The 19,868-nt window shown below is 40.2% G+C and overlaps 1 protein-coding gene across 1 annotated transcript; it reads left to right on the top strand.

The window, feature by feature from the left end:
* Positions 1–3,275: 3,275 nt before the first annotated feature.
* On the top strand, positions 3,276–10,933 carry PRDX1 (peroxiredoxin 1). The gene is made up of 6 exons (XM_026104259.2): positions 3,276–3,404; positions 6,424–6,540; positions 7,559–7,712; positions 7,996–8,118; positions 8,900–9,030; positions 10,557–10,933. The coding sequence occupies exons 2-6, from the start codon at positions 6,435–6,437 to the stop codon at positions 10,640–10,642; spliced, it is 600 nt and encodes a 199-aa protein (XP_025960044.1). The 5' UTR covers positions 3,276–3,404; positions 6,424–6,434; the 3' UTR covers positions 10,643–10,933.
* Positions 10,934–19,868: the final 8,935 nt, after the last annotated feature.

Genomic DNA, 19,868 nt, shown 5'->3' with positions numbered 1-19,868 from the left:
AAGTACAGTAAGCTCCTATCGGAAATGCAGGCAAAATAAATACCTAACAGAGCTTTGAAGAGGATTTTGTTTGCTTTCTGAAAGATCATTCTGCCGCAGATTCTTTTATTACTGCTCTGACTTAAATCACCACGGAGACTTAAAGGTACAAAGGTTAATTACTCCCTTGGGCATTCACATGACCAGATTTTTCTGTGGTGCATTTCTGTTTAGGCAAAATTCAGGAAAGTGGAAGGAGGGTGCAAGGAAATGACAACAAAAAGTAACATAGAGGAAATACAAGACTTGGAAGGAGGAAAGGAGAGTGCTGGGTTGGTTTGTTCTTAGGGAGACACTGCCAGTCACAGATCGTTTGAAAACAACAGTCTTCACGCCGCAGAAGATGCCTGAATTATGTGAATGCTAAATATGAAAACTTCAACAAACCTCAGCCTCCAATAATATATAGGGAGTAAAAGACATAAGGGAAAGAAGAGAAAATCCTTTTGTTGTCAAAAGATACCGATCATCCAAGCATACAGCCGTAAAAATTGTTAATTAAAAAGCAGGTATATAGGGAAGGAAACGGTAACACTGACATTTTGATCTAGAAACACAGTCTTAATTTGAATTAAAGAACAAAAAGCAAATACGTGCTTTGTGTATTTAAGGATATGTAATTGTTTTCATTACATCTAGTGTGCACCAACTGCTTATGCATATACGCCCAGGGGCTTGAGAACATTTCAGTCATTAGACTTTTTGCCTGTGTTATATTCCACTGTCCACAAAAGGTCAGGATTTTACTCTTACTCTGCCTCTGATGGTACTGCACATACACAGTAAATTCAGGATGTTCAGGATTCAGCGGGCTTTCTGCACGTGCAGAGATCAGCTCTACAGAACATGCATGTGCTGGATTTAGAGGGCACGCTTGGATCATCTCTGCATGGCAAGGGCCATAAAACTGATGTGTATGCGCTCAGTGGGCATGTTGCAGGTGTCCAGTAGCCCAAGCCCAGTTCAAGCAACTGTTCTGACTAGGCTCATATTACTCCGTAAGTCCTGGATACGCTTACACAAAATCCTCAAATTCTGCCCCAACAAAACACATGGCAACCCAAACATATGTTAGTGTCCTTAAATAGGACCTATGTCTTTGCATTTGTTTGTACAGTCCTTGGCACATCGGGGACCCACTCCCAACCAAAGTGCCTGGGAGATGCTGTTATCAAAATGATACGTGTAAAATATGTCTGGGTTATTGATTTGAACACCCTAGACAGTCTCGGTGCTCCACCACAGCAGGGCCAGCCCACTCCTCTTTGTTTATCCATAAATTACTTATGTTGGGCATAGCTGCATGTATGGGTGCAAAGAGACCTAAGCCTGGTCTGCTGATGCTCCATGCTCATCAGGTACAAGATGATCCTGTCTGGCAGCTATTTTAGCAGAGCATAACATCAAGGCTAATCTGCTGCGCAAAGAGGAGAAGCGAGCTATAGAGAGAGCTCCGTTCTTCTGGCACCTGCGACAGGCATGCCTTTTCTTGGTTGAGGAACTTCAGCTTGTTTTCTGAATAGCATCTTACATCTAAAGACTGAAAGAGGCTACAGAAACGTGTGATCACTGAACAAGGAGCAGCTCCGACAATTTCTCACACCAAAACCTCCAGAAACAGAGGTTTGGAAAACGTAGCTCAAAAACTCATCAAAAGTAATGAGGCCATGGACATACGAATGGAAATGCAATGCTTAAGGCACAAACCTGGAACTAACTGCATTGTTGTAGCTATGCAAAGTACTTATACCATGCATCTGCAAGTGTGAGAAATGAGCACATTGAAGGAGCTTGAAGCCATGAAAAAGTCACTACTGCTTTGTCCACTGGTAAATTTGTTAGAATTGCAGCGAGACTGCATTGTTCTACCAGTTTTAACTAGGATGGTCTGATGTTTCTGGGGTTAACCCATTCTCGGGGTCCATGGCCCGAGTTGATAGATAGGTATATACATTCCTCAATTTATAGACCTCAGTTGTCATAACATCTACTGAGTCATGTTAAGAAAGTTTCATTTCTTTTCTATAAAAGATTAAGCTTTTTGTAACAATAGAGATTACAGTAGCTAAAATCTTTGCATTAAAGTGATTTTTTTTTTCAAATATATGTATACATGTTATGTTGTGTTTTATATTTAAAGGAGTAATTTCATCTGGTATTGAAACCAGCCATCTCCTAGGTGAATCACCAGAGGGATATGGTCACTGAGCACCCCTACACTGTAGTGTAGATTCTATGGTTTAACATTTAAGGTTTGTTAATCCTTTGTGGTTTTCTCCACATTACAATTTGTAATCGTGTTTTAACAGGTATGAGGAACGTGACTTTAAGCTGCAACAGACAAGGAGCAAAAGTCAGTTGGTAAACAAGTTTATCACTTTTGACTAAAGCAAGCCCTTTTGTTGTTGATATGTCCTTTATGGCCTTTAACACCCAGATATAAAGAAAACCCTGTAATTTTAAAATTCAAATTTTGCACCTCAATCCAAAATACAAGGTCTGTTCAGTTCAGTCTTAGATCCCAACACAATGCATGTGGGAATGCACTCAGGCTAAGTGTCTCAGAGGAGATTCGCTCTGGGAAGGATACAAAGCTCCCCGAAGTGAATAAACACATCTTTTGAGAGTTGTCATCCTGCACCCCAAAGTTCAGAGATCATGCTTAATCTAATTTTTGGCTTTATGCCTGACTTCGATGACTTGCACCAGGCTCCCCACTGACGGCATCAATGAAAGCCTTAGGAATCAATACCAGGTTGAAGAGGCAGTTTATAATACAGAGGGAGGTGACAGAAGTTTCGATCCTCCCCCATGCAATAGTCTCTGTGCACATACGTTGTTTTGTTACTAGGTGGTCTGATTTTATTGATATTAAAGTCAATCGCAAAACGCCCATTCAGCTAAATGGCACATCAGTCGTATTCATCTTAACCTCGTTCCAAATCCATGGGGTCCTCGGCCTCTTTTTTGGCGACTGATTTTTAACTAACTATAGCTTGGTCATATTAAGGCATTAAAAAAAGGGTCTTCTTGCAATGAGCCATCCGAATCGCCTTCCCATGAACTGCTCGTGACTACTGCGCGGGATGTCCGCGGCACCTCCCGGGACCCTCTCCGTACAGTTATCTCCCTTTACTCAAACGCTCCTGCTGCCCCAACAGCCGGGCAGCGCCCCGCCGAGATAAGCGGCTCCCGCCCGCTCCCGAGCGGCCGATGTGCCAAGTCATGCTGCCTTCGCGGGGGGCGGCGCGGCCGGGCCTCGCGAGAGCGGGGCGGGTATAAAGGCGGCGGCGCGGCAGGAGCTGCGGCACTGCGGAGCTTCCTGCGGGCGCGAGGAGAGGGAGCTGCGAGCCGCTCGCCTTTGTGTAAGCGCCGGGGAGGCCGCCCCGGGGGATGGGGGTGGGGGGGTGCGCGCGGGCCCCGGGGCGGCGGCTGGGTGCGGGGCTCTGGGCTGTTGGGCTTTTTTTGTTGTTTTTTTTTTTTCTTTCCAAAAAACGCTGTTCGCTTTCCGCCCTGCGCGGAGGGGGTCGCAGAAGGGGCGCGCGGAGGGGGTGTGGGGTGAACTCTCGCTCTCCGCAGCCTTCCCGCGAGGAGGTTCTGCCGGGGTCCGGCCTTCTCCTGCTGTTTTTTTTTTTTCCCCCTTTCTTCCCTCTCCCGTTTTTGTGGGGGTGGGGAGGCAGAGGAGGGCAGGTTAACCCTTTCTTAGGTGCTTGCCTCTGTCTGCTTTCTCCCCGCTGCTCGCGGGGGGCGGCTCCGGCAGCGGCGCGGCCCTCCCCACCCACCCACCGCCCTGGTGTCTCGGGAGCTGCGCGTTAAGTAGCGCGGCCCGCCAGCACGCAGGCCGCTGATCGTGAAGATTAAAAGGAGGGGGGGGGGCGTGGCTGGCTTGAGGGAGCTCGCTATGGGGGTGCAGGGGGCGGCCGTCGTTTGTCACAGAGCAGTTTAGCGACCCGGGCCGGTGACTCTTCCTCCTGAGCCTTTTCGGCAAAGCAAGCTCAGCGGTCTGCAGACCTGCTGCGGTATGCTCGAACCGAGGAGATCTGTGACAATATCGCTCTTAATTTCTCACCGCAGCCCAGTGACTTAACCGCACTTCTGTGACAATCTGAAGGTAGTGAAGGGGAAGGCTTGATGGTGCGTTTTGAAATGTCCTTTCACCAGGGTTCAAATATCCTAAAGCTATGAGTTTCTGGTTAGACTGTTGGACTAGTTTATAATTTGCAGTTTGGAGATAATTGAGGCTGTGTGCAGCTATAAGCATTGACAGGTATTCTGACCTGATTAAACTGTACTCGACTTGTAGTATCTATATGCTTTTTCCTTAAGAGGAAAGGAAATAAAATACTGAATCTGTGTTGTGTTACACTGCAGGTTAGGAAATGCTGTGGTTAAAAGTCCATGCAGAACATGTGAGAACCCAGACTAACCCTGCACAGAAAAGCAGAGATGTTGGCAGATTGCAGTGGGTGCTCCAGAGGAAGCAGGTGGCTCTCTTGCAGCACAGTGCAGCTATGTCTCCTAAGCTGACATTGAACACCTCACCCTGTTATATGAAAGGGGGATGGTATCTTGTAGCTTAGAAGGGGGAAGTATCAGAGCAAGTTTGATGGCTTTTATTTGACATTGAATCCCTAATAAAATGTTCCAGGGGACTTGCTGATGGGACAGAAAGAGGAGGACTGGCATACAACTGAGAAAGCAGCTGACCTTGAGCTTGAGTAATGGGAAAAAATGGAATTTAGTGATATAAAATGCAAGGTCATGCACTCCAGACTAAACAGCTATTGCTTATAAGATAAGACTCACCAGCTGGAGGCATCTCAAAAGAAATACTGTGCAATGGCTGCCCTCCCCTTTAAAGAACTAGTTTTAGAATTGCACCTGCATTCATGGTTACATTAGATGTACAGCAGGAGTATTAATGTCATCCTACTAGACCTTTTCATTAAGATCCCATGAACATGCTGTATAGTTCTGGCCACCTTCATTCATAAGACTTGCTGAGTGTGCTGCAGCTGAACTGCTTGGATGAACAACTGGCTGAAGAGCTTGTTGCAAGAGGGAGTTAAAAGGGTGAAGGCTTAGAGCTGATTGCTATCTATAACTATAATGTGAGGCTATGCAGAGAACCTTTCGAAGATAAAAATGGTGCCAATAAAAGGCTAAACTGGCCAGTTTAAACTTGAGCTGAAAACTAAAGCCTCTTGACTTCTGGACTAGTTCTTTAGGAGGAAGGTGTCTGCCAAAGGAGAAGGAGCCAACAAATGAGGTGCGCTCAAGCTGCTTAAAAACAGACTTAGTGCCTTGCCAGCAAGACTTAGAAGGATCCGTGAATCTCTGTTTTCCCTTGCAACATGAGACTCATTAACCTTTCAGAGGCTTGTGTCTCCAAGTCAACTAGACATTTGTAATGCTGGCTAGGTGAGTTAACTTCAAAATATTTCTGTGTGAGCTGAAGAAATAAGGTCCATCAGTGCTATCTCTCTGAAAGATTACATTTCAGAAGTAACTGGAATTCTAAGGTGAGAAACAAGTACTGCCCTCTGACTGAGCAAAAGAAACACTGTAAAAGAACTGGTAGAGTGTGTGGCAGTAACATTTAAGGCAGGCAACCTGAAGTACCATTTTTGTCCTTATGCCCCCTCTTCAGTAAAAGACTTAAAACAAGCAAATGGGAAAAAAAGAAAACACCTGAACCCTGGCCTTCTTAGTTTAAGACTTGGTATAACTTTAATTGTTAATGTAAAATGTTATTCCCAGGTGTACTATTAGTCTTCCACTTGCAAATAAAACAAGATTTAATTATTTAAAAGGCTGAAGTGTAGTTACATAGGGCATTGTTCTTGGGAGGCTAACAACTGTTCTGTTCTTCTAGAATCAATAGGAAGATAAAATTCAAGGTCTTAACTTCCCTTGCAAATTTGAAGGGTCTCCTCACTTAAATTAGAAAATTTAGACTTTCTAACTTATTCACAAAGTGAAACTGGAAGTTTTATTGAATGCTTTAGAACTCTAGTTCTCTACCAGACTGAGCTTTTACTTGGTCAAAGGTAACAATTACTGTTACTTGCTTAGGAGACTAACAGTCCATAAATCTTGTAGAGTTAGCAATCTAGCTAGTAGCTTGGTCTGGATACCTACATTGTATTTATCTGAATCTGACCGTATTCTTTCTTGAGATTAAAAACATGTTGTTGCTCTTAGTGGACTACCCAGATGGCAAACCTGAAACTAATCTTGCTCTTAAGCCTGGTGCCGCAAGACCAACTGCTGTTACATTGTCCCTGTTGATATTCATTCTAAATTGATAAGATGCTTTGAATATTTGCCCTTAGGTACAAACGTACTGCTGTCTTAACTGTGCCATTATTAACTCTTTTCTAGACCAAATCAAGATGTCTTCAGGAAAGGCGTTCATTGGAAAACCAGCCCCTGACTTTACTGCCACGGCTGTAATGCCAGATGGACAGTTTAAAGACATCAAACTCTCTGACTATAAAGGTAAGCTTATCTGCTTCTCTGATTACACAAATACAGTATCCACATTTGAAGGAGGAGAGGACATCTAAGTAATAAATCTTTGATTTGGTTTCAAAGTAATAGTGGGCTGAAGTATGTGACTTGTGCAGTGATTCTGAATGATGGCTGGAGAAGACTTACAAAGCTGTGGGGAAGCTGTGACAGCATGGCCAAATGTCCCAACTATAATTCCTGCTAATCAAAATAAAATTCCCCTAAACTGTAGTGCTGGATCAAGCTTGTTTTATCATGCTACAGAAAATGATGCAACATCTCCAGAGTATAGTGTGGAACAGCAATATCTTGTCTCTTTGGGTTTTCTGGCAATGGGAAGTATGCTCTTTCAGCTAACCAGTGAAGTTCCTTTCTCCAGAGTACTATAAAAATGTCTGCCTTACAAAAAAAGAAGCTCATTAAATCCAAGTGAAAGGCTTAAGTAATCAAGTAGTGATGCAGATAAACTTAGAAAGAGGCATCTCTAGCTGGAAGCTCTCTGCCCTCAGGCTGCTTAAAGGCAGTTATTAGGTGTAGACTAGTCACCTAAACAATTGAAATGTTTTCTGGTCTCTGTTCTTTCAGACACATAGCATCCTGCATTCTGTAAGTAATCAACTATAGGGTCTCCTGATGTAGGTACTAGGTGTACTCTGAGCTGGCCTGAGGGATTAGACCAAGAGACAGATGTTCCCTCATCAAACTTGAGCATTCAGTTCAGCAGACCTTCCTTGGGTAGAGGTTTTGTATTGTTAGCTGTAGGATGGCCTTGGATAGTGTTGCAAGTGGTATTTGGCTGAAATGAAAATCACCTGTGTGCTTTATAGGGCTTGCTACCTATATAGCAAGCCTCAAACAGGCACCTGCAGTTCACCATATAATCTTTAAAGGTAGTTTTGTATCCAGCTGGTTCTCCTCTGTGGATATCTGAATGTTTATGCTATTGAATATGACAACTATTAAAGGCTAAGGTAAAAAAGATTAACTGGTGACACTACTTTTTTAGGAAAATATGTTGTGTTCTTCTTCTACCCCCTGGACTTCACTTTTGTCTGTCCAACTGAAATTATTGCATACAGTGACAGAGCTGATGAATTCAAGAAAATTAACTGTGAAATAATTGGAGCTTCTGTTGACTCTCACTTTTGCCACCTTGCCTGGTAAGGTTCAGCTTTCTATCCGAATACAATGTTCTGACAGGCTAAGTTATTTCAGTAGGCAATGTTATATGCCCAGGATTCAATTCTGGTAATATCAAAGGCACTAAGGAAGTATTGGTAGTGCAGGTACTTTCCAACAGAACTGAGAATACTGGTCAGTTCTTCTGTAGTCTCATAGCAGACCAGTTGTGATACTGGAGAAAGGATCAGTGTCTATTATGATACCTTATACTTTGCACTGTTTTTTTTCTTCATAATAAAATTTCTATTTTATTATTTTTAGGATCAACACTCCTAGGAAGCAAGGTGGTTTGGGTACTATGAAAATTCCATTGGTTTCTGACACAAAGCGCATCATTGCCAAAGACTATGGTGTACTTAAAGAGGATGAAGGTATTGCATACAGGTAATATGCAATGTACTTGAAAGCCTTCTGCAAGCTGAAACTATTGGCTAGTCTAGGTGTAAGCTAGTTTAAGCTACTGGACACCTACAAGAGCTGTTAAACTTAGTGTTTAGAGTTCACATAGTTTTGATAAGTTGGACAGTAAATGCATACTGCCTTGCTTTGATCACAGTATTACTTAGAACAACTTGTTACCTACCTAGTAAGCACAGGAGTGTCATGTAAGCAGGTGAGCTTCTGTAAATATAATGCAAGACCTACAGAGTTGTGATTTACTGGTATAATCCAGTGATTAAAGTACAGAGGGATTAAAAAACCAAGCCTTGTGTTCAGATATTCAGAGTTGAAGTTGCTGAGGGAGCTGAATTTTTAACTTTAAATGTGATGGTCACTGGAGGACATTGGCCAGTCAGCCATTGCTTTTCTTGAGAACAGTGTGTGTAGTTGCTCCTTTAATGGAAGAATGCCTCTCCTTCAATTCACTTTCCTTTGGTTTCTCTCTTCCCTTGTTCTTCTGCCAGTATCTTCCTTAAATAACTGTTTTCTTGCATAAATGTTGTGACTTATCTCCTGCCCCTCCCAGCTCCTGTTGAAACAGTAACAGTTTAAGCCTTCTATTCAATGCCTTGCATACACAGAAGGCATTATTGGGGGGGAGGGTGGAAGAGGAAGAAGTGTCAGTAGTACTAAATCACAGAACATGCTGTCACAATAGGATATTAAACTTCATGCTAAACTGACTTTTAAAAGCTGTGTTTTAACTTTGTGGGTTTTTTTGTAGGGGTCTGTTCATAATTGATGAGAAGGGGATCTTAAGGCAGATAACAATCAATGATCTTCCTGTTGGCCGTTCTGTTGATGAAACACTCAGACTTCTGCAGGCTTTCCAGTTTGCTGATAAACATGGAGAAGGTAAGGCTTCTTAATTCTGCTAATCTTAAATGCTCTTCTAGAACAGTTTCAACTAGGAAAGTTAGAGGTTTGATTTGAAAGGTACATATATAAATCTGTGTATGGCAAGTGAGTGTGCCTCTTAAAATGAAGCCTGTCTGTAGAGTTACTTGAAGGGCATCATAATACTATATTTATCATGTTCCAGTTAATAGTCCATGGAGTGCTGAGCTAATACTGAAATATGCCCAGCACTGAATCAGTTTAAAATATCTTAAGCAGGTAGTGATTGTATATTTCCTTCAGTGAGAGACAGAATACTCGAGATGCAACTGGTGAGGAATATATGCTGTAATTTTGCCTGCAAGGGCAAGCATAATTTAGACTGTGTGGACTTGGTAGGTTGAGGCCATCAGTACTTAACAGGGCACTTTGCTAAGCAGTCTTATGGTTGGACAAGGCACTGCAGTGCTCAAAGCTTGCCAGTCTTCCTCTGTAGTCATGTGTAGTGATACTAAACAAAGGGGAAAATGGATAGAGTCTGTGCACAGAGGTCAGAGCAATATTAAGGTGCTTGAGGCTGGTAGCTTTTCTGCAGGAAAGACTAACAAAGAACTGCAGATGAAAGCTTGGAAACCAGCTAAAGACTGGTCAGAATTGCCATAAAGCCATTAATGACAGGTGTTGCTACTGGTTGTGCTTAACTTTCTTCAGAGCTGGTAAATCAATTTTAATAAAAATGCATCTGAACTTCTGTGCCATCCTGCAGCTCAGTTAAGGAGACATCCCTAATACAGGATGACAGGGCTGTCACATGCCTTAAATGAAGCCTCTTGGGGTTTACCATGCCCTCAATTAGTCAAAAATCTGGCAAACCTTTTCCTCCAGAACTAGAGTGTGTTGTCTCATCTCAACCAGGCTAGAGTAGAATAAGTTATATAGCAACACTCAGAAGCTGAGACTAGCATAGCTTAAACTCCAGACTTGTATGGAGCAAGCACTGAGTCTTGCTTGGCTGTGTGCAAAAAAGGCTACTTGAGTGTCACTGGAATTTTGAATTTGCAAGATTTTTTTTTTTCTGCTGAGTAATCTGTTTGGCACTACATAGAACAACTTCTACAACTTTGGTCCTTTGATAGCCATACAGTGGAACTATAAGTAATTCAGCTTGTCTCCCTTCTCCCTGCTGCCTGCCCCCAACCCATCAAAGTGTATTCTAATAGTTATATAGCCTTTCTTGGACCTAGGCTGCTGGAGTTCATGTTCCCTTGCTGTTGGGCATCTATAAACCGTTTGGGGGGAGATGTGGATGTCAGCAGACAAACTCACAGGGTTCCTTGGATTGGTTTGGCTCCTTGGGTTGCTACTACCAAGTGCACAAATAAAATGAGGAAAAACAGAACTGAACATACTGCTACACTGAATAATGTACCTTGTATAGCTGCTTAAACTGTATACAATTCTTGAGTTGCTAGTTGGCTTTAATGTTGTATAAAACATGTTCTGCAGGAATGGCTAGTAAAACTTGAACATTCTTATCGTTTCAGTGTGCCCAGCTGGCTGGAAGCCTGGCAGTGACACCATCAAGCCTGATGTTCAGAAAAGTAAAGAGTATTTCTCCAAGCAGAAATAAACTTCAGTCCAAGTGGAAACTAGTATGCCTTACAAGAGCAAGCATCACTTACTGAACTTTGACTAAATTGTTGCATCTGAGTCAAAGGATTTATGCTATAGGTATAAACAAACTTTTTTACTTGAGGGGAAAGATTGTCCTGTTGACATACCTTCATAGAAAATTCTAACGATCATTATCTGTACATCATACCCCATTGACTTTAGTGACAATACAGTGTATGTGGATAGTCATGTGTTGCATATAGAGCAGTGGTATCCTTTTGTAACTCTATTAAACTTGTGGAAAGAGTGTACTGTCTACTGTTCTTATCTGTAGTCATTGAGAAAGCTGAAGGAGCAATGCAGGCTGTACCTTTGTTCTGTTGGTTGATGATCATTCAATAGAACAAAGCTACAGAAACTAATCTCTTTAGAGGAACAGGAACAATATTGCTTCATAATATACAGGTTGTGGCATAGTCACTTGATTCAGTAAAGCAACTTTTAGACTAGTGAACTTGGCTAGTATTTAAAAGCTCAGTCCATTGAGCTGTCTGTAGACAACTGGATTCACAATACCCTTCTGCTCCATTAAAATGGAGATATTAATAGCTTTTGTATTGCTGTACTACAGTGCTTATTAGAAACAATGATGGTTATTTTCAGACCATGCTTAAATTTTAACTTCAGCTGCTTGGACTGCATTCAAAGAACAAAGCTGAAGTCTTAGTTTGGGAAGAAAAAAATGGATAGGTGATGTTAGTCTGTCAGATTTAAGCAATACTTCAGAGCCCAGAGCATGAAGCACAAATGTGGTGGTTTGTTAAAGGCCACATATATCTTCACCCTCAGTGAAAACTTACTAATTTCTGCATCTAGCTTGGCCAAAACTATAATTGCATATGCTAAACTTCTAGGAATGGTAACATCCAATTTGAAGACTGTCTGTACTGGTGTAGGAGTGGAAGATTAGACTGAAAAGTGAACTCTTCCTTGGATACACTACACATTCATCCCTAGTTTTTCCCATTGCATGGAGTGGGAATCCTGGGAGGAGTGAGAGTATGCTAGCTAATCATATTACCACAAACTAATTGTAATGGATAAGATCAAAAGGAGGTTGAACTAATACTGATTGCACAAGCAGTATGAATTCTGGCACTCAGATATGCTCAGCCTTGTCTTTCATCTTTGTACTCCAAATGATTATATACATATCATAAAGCTCAAAGCACATGGCTATGGCCTTAAGTTAAACTAAAGCTGAGTTGCTGTGTAGCTTCATGATTACAGGTGCCATAAAACAAAATCCTGAACTCTAATGCTGGGGATTTAAGGAAGAAGCTATTGCCTACCAATACAAATGAAAGTTAGAGCCTTGTGATGTATATGTACCTGTAAAGATTAAACTCTTAAAGGCCAAAACTTTGCCTCTGAGTTCTGTTCCTCAATTAGCAAACAAGTTCTATCATGCTAAAGTGAACAATAGCAAACAACCAGAGCCACTTAGATGAGTGTCAGAAATGAATATGAAACATGACTGAAGTAGTAAACTTGTCAGTGTTCTGTGTATTTGGGGCAGGGATCCAGATTTCTTGTAGAAGCCTTATTGCCAAATACTCAGTATGTACTAATAAAATAATCACTTGTATCTTAACTGTAACAAATGTTCCTGGACCTATGTGAAACTGGTGCTTAAGATTCAAATGATTTTTCTCATCAAGATAACAAATGAGTTCAACATTCTAGGGTGAGTGCAAAAGTAGCAGGAGTGTAGTGTAGAGGTGTTTCCAGGGACTGAGCAGTCTCTGAACCTTATCAAACATTTGTATGGGGTAAGATGAGTGAACAAATACTAATACAGTATTGTTGAGCAGGAAACTTACCTTTTTCTGATATCAAAAATGTCCTTGTTCTAGCAAATGAACAGGGAAGAGTGACCACAAGCTTAATATAAAACTCATCTTTGAGTGATTTAATTATATCCAATTATACCACCTTTGAATGGGTCACAAAATTGACTATAATAGAAGTACAGTACTGGCTTGTGTAGGCTAGTGCTCCAGTCCTGTGAAAATAGGCATCTTTCTTCCGGGTGGTGCTACTAAAGTGACTTGTGCTCTTACTCAGCAGCGAACTTGGGTTGGCTGTGACTTGACCATTACAGTGTATGATGCTGTATGAAGTCCTGCCAGCTCTTGGTAGTGACAGATAAGCCTCTTCTGTGCCCAGGCTAAGGGATATGTTAAATACATGATGTTAAATACAGTGAAAAGAAACAGACCTGCTAGCTCTTGGTGTGTCTATGCCTCTTCAGGGGGACAAAAGGATTCTCTCCTGTCCTGCCCGTGGTGCTCCCTCCCGGGGAGGGTGTCTTCACTCCCCCGTCGCAGCCCTCGGAGGAAGAGGAGGGGGTGAGGGCGGCCGAGCCCAGACCCCAGCAGCTCCCCCCACCCTTCCTCGAGGCACGGGACCTTCGTCACCCTCCCCTGGCAGGGGCACGCGAGCCGCCCGAGCCCGCGCTTTCCCAACGGCCGGCGCGCGCGGCGGCAGGGGATTGGCTGCCGGCGGGGCGCGCGGGCGGCGCCCCGCCCCTGGGCGGCCGAGCTGCGCCTGTGCCCCCCCTGCGCGGCCGTGTGTGGAGTTGGGGGTTAGGCGTCGTTCAAGGAAACCGTCGGGTTGTCCCCAAATACGTGATTCATTCTCTCTGCTGCTGGGAAAAAATACAGGCTGAATTACCTTGGTGGAAGATTTAGGATGTCAGGGAATATCCCATAAAATAAAGAGATACCATCTTAGTTTATTTAACCCATTCCTCTGAAGTGAAAAATCGAGTGTTACGTTTGCCTGCTCTGCTAGCCCAGTTGTGGGTGGTTTTTTTGTATTTTCACTTCTACTTTTTAAGGAGTATCTTTTAATAATACCTTGTAGCACGAGGTATTTATAAATAGCTCCCAGCTTTTAAATGGCCCAATAATAACAGTGGTTTTCATGTGTTGATTTTTCTGTTTTGAAAAGTAAATCGTTAACTGCGATAGCTACTTAAGTAGCTATTAATTTAAAAAAATTACATGATTAAGAAAAACATTTCAATTATAATTAGTCTGTTGCTGTTTGTTTGTAATCAATGCATCAACCAGCTACAAACACTGGATATTTAAAAATCATAGTAAGTCATTGGTGAATGATGACAATGCAGAAGTTCAAAAAGGCCAAGAAACAAAGATACCTGTGGGGTAGGAGCTATATTATACGTTTGTACTGCAAGGATCACCGTGGGAACGGATGCAATTAAGTCATTCTTTTTATTAATTCTTTAGTATGTGAGGCATTCGTGGGAATGTTTACCGTGATGTCATTTTGTCTCTGCATGCGTAAGGCATAAAATAGGTAGCCAGAGCTAAACTTCTCCGAGGCAAGAGGAGCCAGGGTTTCTTTGCTCAGCACTGATTCAGGTGTGGCTTGGAATTCCCACTGTTGGAGGCTCTCATCCCTCCTCCTGGCAACGTGAGGCCGTAGTTTTTCATATACCAAAATACATATTGTATTTACATTATGGTTATGAACTGTTTTTGATTTCACGATTGATGGGAGCCATGTTTCTCAGTGAGTAAAAACACATGAGCAGTTCTTTGTTTTGGTAACAAGAATGATAGCTGTTGCAGTATCATGTCTCGGTGGGATTTTTTCCATGAAGATGCAGAGAAGATGCTATTTAGAAAGTTATTCTGAATCTTATGTGTAACTGATTGCACATCTCTCTTCTAATTCAGGTGCTTGTTAGAGATGTATAGAGGTGCTTATTATAGAGAACCTTGTATTCATTACTTTCTTTAGAATATTTTAGCGTAGTCGGATGAAGGGAAACCAAAATACATAATGTTACTGCCTGATCATTTCTTTATTGTAAGCTGGTTGTTGTGATTACTGAGCTTCTGTATGACTGGCTGCTTGCTACTTTTTAAAAGAACATATTTTGTAAGAGTATGAAGTTTCACTCTTAAGAGATTCTCTGAATATTTGGATCAGTTTAGATACCAGTATTTATTTTTTGCAGATTTTATAGACATTTGTATGTTGTTGTATTCCCCTCAAAAGCAGAATGCCAAAGGAAACAAGTGTACTTGCAATCATCTGCTGACAATGTGATAATGAAATTGGCTATTCTTTAATAGATTCATATTCTTGTTTTTGAGAGCTGAACTACACTGCACCAGTTCACTACTCTGGTATAAGCATCTATTATAGATTTATCACTATAGTTAGGAATTTTATCTGTTTTATGAGAACTGTTAAAATTGTATGTAATTAAACAGTGAATTCTGTGTAGCGGTCCAGTTACCAAGAGGAAACTCTCTGTCGATATAATTGCTCATTTCAATCTTTGAAACTTATCTCAAATGGCTGTGGTGAAATAGCCAACATGACCTCTCTAGAGGTGTGATCTTGTCCTCTTAAAATATATGGCAAAGTTCCTGTTCACTGCAATTTTTAAAATATGGCTTTAGGTACTGATTTGTCTGAACTTATTGAAGACTGAGTGAAAGTGGAAGGAAATTAATCTCCTGCATGTATTCTTTGTATATTACCTAAAATTAAGAGGTTGGGTTTTTTTTTTTTTGAGCTATCTGCAATTAAGCCTTGGAAGAGAATAGTGCTTGTGCAAAAAGATCAACAGTTATTATATGGTATGTGTAAAACAAAACAGTGCATCATACTTAAATTCAGTGTTTTATATTTATCACGGTGTATATATAGAATGTAATTTTCAATACTTGACATACCAATAGTAACCTTTACTAGATTTTGTACATCTATTGTATGTGTACATTATTTCAAAATTAATAATTGGCTATTTATTTTTAGACACAAGAAAAATTTGTAGTAATGTTTTTAGGATCAAACCTACTGTTGTATCAGAAGTCTGCTCTTTTTATATAATATCTCCTCTTCAGTATGAAGGGATATTTGGAGAAACAGGAAAAGAAATATGTAAGTCAGTGTTACTTTTGGTTGTGATGTGCAGCATGTGATTACAAATTTTCAGTGTAGACACCACTGTAGATGTTTTACTTAACTGCAGAGTGAGAGGACTGAAAGGCTGAGGTTCGGGCCCAGAGTTAGAAGGTTTTTTGGTAGTAAATTTCCATCTCTCTTTGCAAATCATATCCTTGAGGTGATGTTGAGGCTTTGCTGTGAAAATGCTGCAGCTGCTTTGCATGGATCCAGACTCAAGAGAGAAAAGCAGATATCTTGTGTGGCAAGGCTTTGCAGGTCAGTGGGGTGGGAGCAGGGCAACATGGCCACAGTGGATAACGGAAATAAAATAGAGCACCAGGAAATCTGCTGTTAATATTCAGCTACACATACAGAGGAAAATGGAGTGCCAAAGAATTCCATCAGCTCTAACTTTCACAGAGCAAAGCAACTTATAGGGTGTTTTTTCTGACCTGTGCAACACCTCCCATTATGTAGCAGTATGCTGGCATTTTTAAAAATTAAACTTAGCATTTTGTTATAAAAAGTTTCCTGCAGTATTTGAAAATTACTCTAAAACTTATTAAAATTTAAAAGTGCTATTTTCTTAACTAGTGCTCCAGCCTTTTAAATACATCTTTAGGATGAATAGTTCATCTGATAAATTGCCCAACAAATCAATGAAATTCAAAGAACAAAACCAAATAGTTTATATCCCACAGCTATTGCAAAATGATGCACTTTGGATACGAAAGTATGTTTACGGAAACCCCATGACTCTACTTTTTAGAAATAATATACATCAAAACAACAGTCATGTAGAGATTTTTTAAAAATACTTGGGATTTATCATGTTAGTAGTTTGAAATATATGAGATATGTATATATCCTCTATGAATTTTTCAGAGAGTTTGATGTTCAGTATTCAGTGACAGTCCGTTTAAATGCATGTTTTGACGTACCTTGCTACTCAGATAAAGTATAGCAGACTTGTAGAAAACAGATTGCCTGATTCTACTTTGCAAAGGCAGAAAGAAGGGAACTGCACAGGAGGGGTGTGAAGCCTTAGGCTAATTATACAATTCTGGCCAGCATATACCGGTAGAAATGCAGTAAATTTGGACATCAATTCAGGAAGTGTGTTAAAGTTGTTACTCGCTCTCTTTTTATTACAAATTAATGGCATATATTAAAAGTGCATTGAACTAGGGAATGACAGAAATAACTAGTATCTTTTTGATCATGAATACATTAGCTTCTATTTTTAGTGTTATCAGTTTACAAAGAGGAAAAACATGATTTTGCCTTTAGAGTACAGTCAGAACTGATTTTATTTTGGCTCTCCACATGTCTGTATTTATCTTAGGTCCTAGTCAGTGTCTTCACTTCTAACACAGGTGTAACTTAAGCACCTCAAAGTATAATATTACAGACACTGCTAATGGGTACAGCACAATCAGTGCTAGTAAAGAACACAATACAAATGCCTACAAAACTCAGCTTTGAATACCTATTGGAATTTCTGCTAACACCTTTTTAGAATATGGACAGACAGGATCTGAAGAGAAATGTATTGATAAATATTGAAGAGTATGTTCAAAGTCTATGTAGAATCAAGACTCCACAGCCCAAAGCCTGGGCAGATCAAACAACTGTCATTAACTAATCTGCAATGCACACCTTTATGTGGCTATGACAGAACAGGTTGCCATCATGCTGTGAAATGTCAGCAGTGCTCCTGCATGAGCAGTGTGCCTTTGGTAAGCTCTTCTCACCACACCTACTGATGATAAGTTTGGACTTCAATGTGAAACTTGGCTCTTTTACCTGAAACTTAAATCATTGTGTGTGTTATGGATCGTGTGTCTGAGTTTATAATGTTCCTGTGCAAGATACTATTTGACCTTGTATGTATATTTATATATATATGTGTGTGTGTGTGTCTGTATGTCTATGTGTACATATATATGTGTGTATGAAGACTTTCAGGTTATGTCTACACTGCCTTCAGGAACTATGAGCCCAGTAAGTTAATGTTTCATGTTCTATAGCAACATATTTTTGAAGCATCTGCACTGACAAGTGAGATTAGGTGTCCTTTGTCAAAAAAGAAAAGTCTTTAATCTACATTTAGTAAAAGTTAATGTAATTTAAAGTTAACATTTAATCAAATACACTTTTCACAAACACAAGGTAAATTTCTTTTTAATTTTTATTTCTGTACTGTGATTTCTCAGAAGAAGAGCCTGTTAAAAAGGTTTGAGGCAACAGTGAATGAATCAGAAAAACTAGTCAGAACGACTACTTGAAAGAAAAAAAGGTTGTGATATGAAATTAGAATTTAAAATGTAGCTAATTCCCCTAAAAGGAATAAAAGTTCTTATGCATTCAGAGAAAAGCTAATTATCATGCATAAGTGTATGATTCTGAAAGACATTCTTCAACCCAGAAAATTCCCTCCTTTCCTCCCTTCAAATTAACTACAAGAATTCTCCCATCCTAGACTTTTTCTCCCAAAAGACAGAGAATGGAGACAAAATAGGGCACCCTAGTGTAGAGATATGATTTCCAGAACTTTGGAGACATTAAAAAAAACTTCTCTTTCAAAATTTCCTAAAAGTGTTTTGGAAAAACTAAATATCTGCATTTATTACAAATGAAATTGTTTGCTCACTAAATTTTGTACAAACAACTAAATTATTCTAAAATGAGAAATGTACTATGGAGCTAGTATGAAGGAGAGTGGTAATTGTGTAATACAGTATTTTTTTTGGTGAAGTAGCAACATCAAATACACTTAAACACATTTTGAAGGATTGTGATGCATCACTGATGTTTTAAACATTCCACTATGTATCTTATTGCTCATTCTATGATAATTTTAACTTTTTGATAAGTTTTCCACCATATTTTCAATTATTATGTCAGTTATTGAAAAGAACATACCACACTCATTTTTCTCTCTGAAGTTCTGTTTTTTCCCAAGTGCTGATTTTCTGTAGCAAAGCAATAAGAAAAATTCATTTTTATTCTCTGGGTCTTTCTGCTTCCTGCCATGCTATGAAAACATCTGCTTCACTCCAAAACTCTTCTCAGCTCATGAAACCTAGAAGGGAAGAGCTCTGTTTGCATTCTGAAGCAAACACAATTCATGATCTCTCACAGGATGTATGGTATTGACAGGAAGCCAACTTAACAAATAATAACAAAAAAGTCATTTGTCAGTTTTGTTAGATGAATTTGTAACAGTAAAGGTTGCAAAGTTGCAGCTGGCTCTCCATTGCAGTCGATGACAATACCCACTTGCCTTTAAAGGAAGAAGTTTGGAACTGTTGCCTCTGAAATCAGTATTCAAAGCAAGCTTTTTAAAATATTGCTCATAACCACAGTGGAACCGATTAACAGCTATCTCTTCTTTTTTTAGAAATATGGAAGTCTTTGATCAGATTTTTAGTCAAATTCAAGTCACTGTGCATTTTCACTGATTTAGACCATGTTAAATAGTAGGCACCAATAATTTTGGTCACATATAAATGAAAGAACATGTATACAATAGTGAGTGATTAAAGTTATGCTTCTGACACAGGGGATGGCAATTAACTCATTTAAAGCATGCACATCTCTCATAGGGTTGCATATTTTTGTCTGACACATACTAGTACTGATTTATAGCGCAAGCCATCTTTAGTTTCCACAGTTTAGTGGAAGACAGGACTGTTATAAACCACGCTTGTTCTAGGATAAGAAAATAAGGCAACATTAGGAAATATCTTTGGCAAACTCCCTACCCCAATCAAAAATTAGTTCTGCACCTCTGAGATCAAAGATCAGAGTAGTTGATTTAACTGGTAGAAAAATCAGGCACTCAACTCTCAGCTGTCTTTCGCTTTTTGAGTAATAATCCTGAGGAGTGGTTGTCACCAGATTAGATCCATTCCTCACCATGTCTAGTCTTGTCCCAAGAGATAACTCAAACAGGTTCTCGAACTTCAGTTTTATAAGACAAAGACCATTATGCTGCATCTCCAAGGAGTAAGGAAAGAAAATTACCAGCTGTAACTGTGGTGCTCAGCGACCTAGCTGACAGAAGGACATTAAGAACCAATGCAATCCCCTCCAAAGTTACTGGAGTAAGATTGGATTTTATTCCACACTGACATAACTGTAGTACCAGAAGCATAAAGAACACAGATTTGCCCTTATTCTGACTCAATATTCACAAGTATGTTTTAGCAAATAAAAATTTCAATAATTACAGGTATTACATT

Source organism: Dromaius novaehollandiae, chromosome 8, assembly GCF_036370855.1.
Source record: "Dromaius novaehollandiae isolate bDroNov1 chromosome 8, bDroNov1.hap1, whole genome shotgun sequence".
Classification (NCBI taxonomy): Eukaryota; Metazoa; Chordata; class Aves; order Casuariiformes; family Dromaiidae; genus Dromaius; species Dromaius novaehollandiae.
Note: the sequence above shows the minus strand (reverse complement) of the source record. Positions and strands in the feature narration are given on the sequence as shown.

Coding starts and splice junctions, on each gene's coding strand:
- PRDX1 (XM_026104259.2), top strand. CDS start 6,435: ATGTCTTCAGGAAAGGCGTTCATTGGAAAACCAGCCCCTGACTTTACT. Junction 6,541..7,558: donor CAAACTCTCTGACTATAAAG/GTAAGCTTATCT, acceptor CTACTTTTTTAG/GAAAATATGTTGTGTTCTTC. Junction 7,713..7,995: donor CACTTTTGCCACCTTGCCTG/GTAAGGTTCAGC, acceptor TATTATTTTTAG/GATCAACACTCCTAGGAAGC.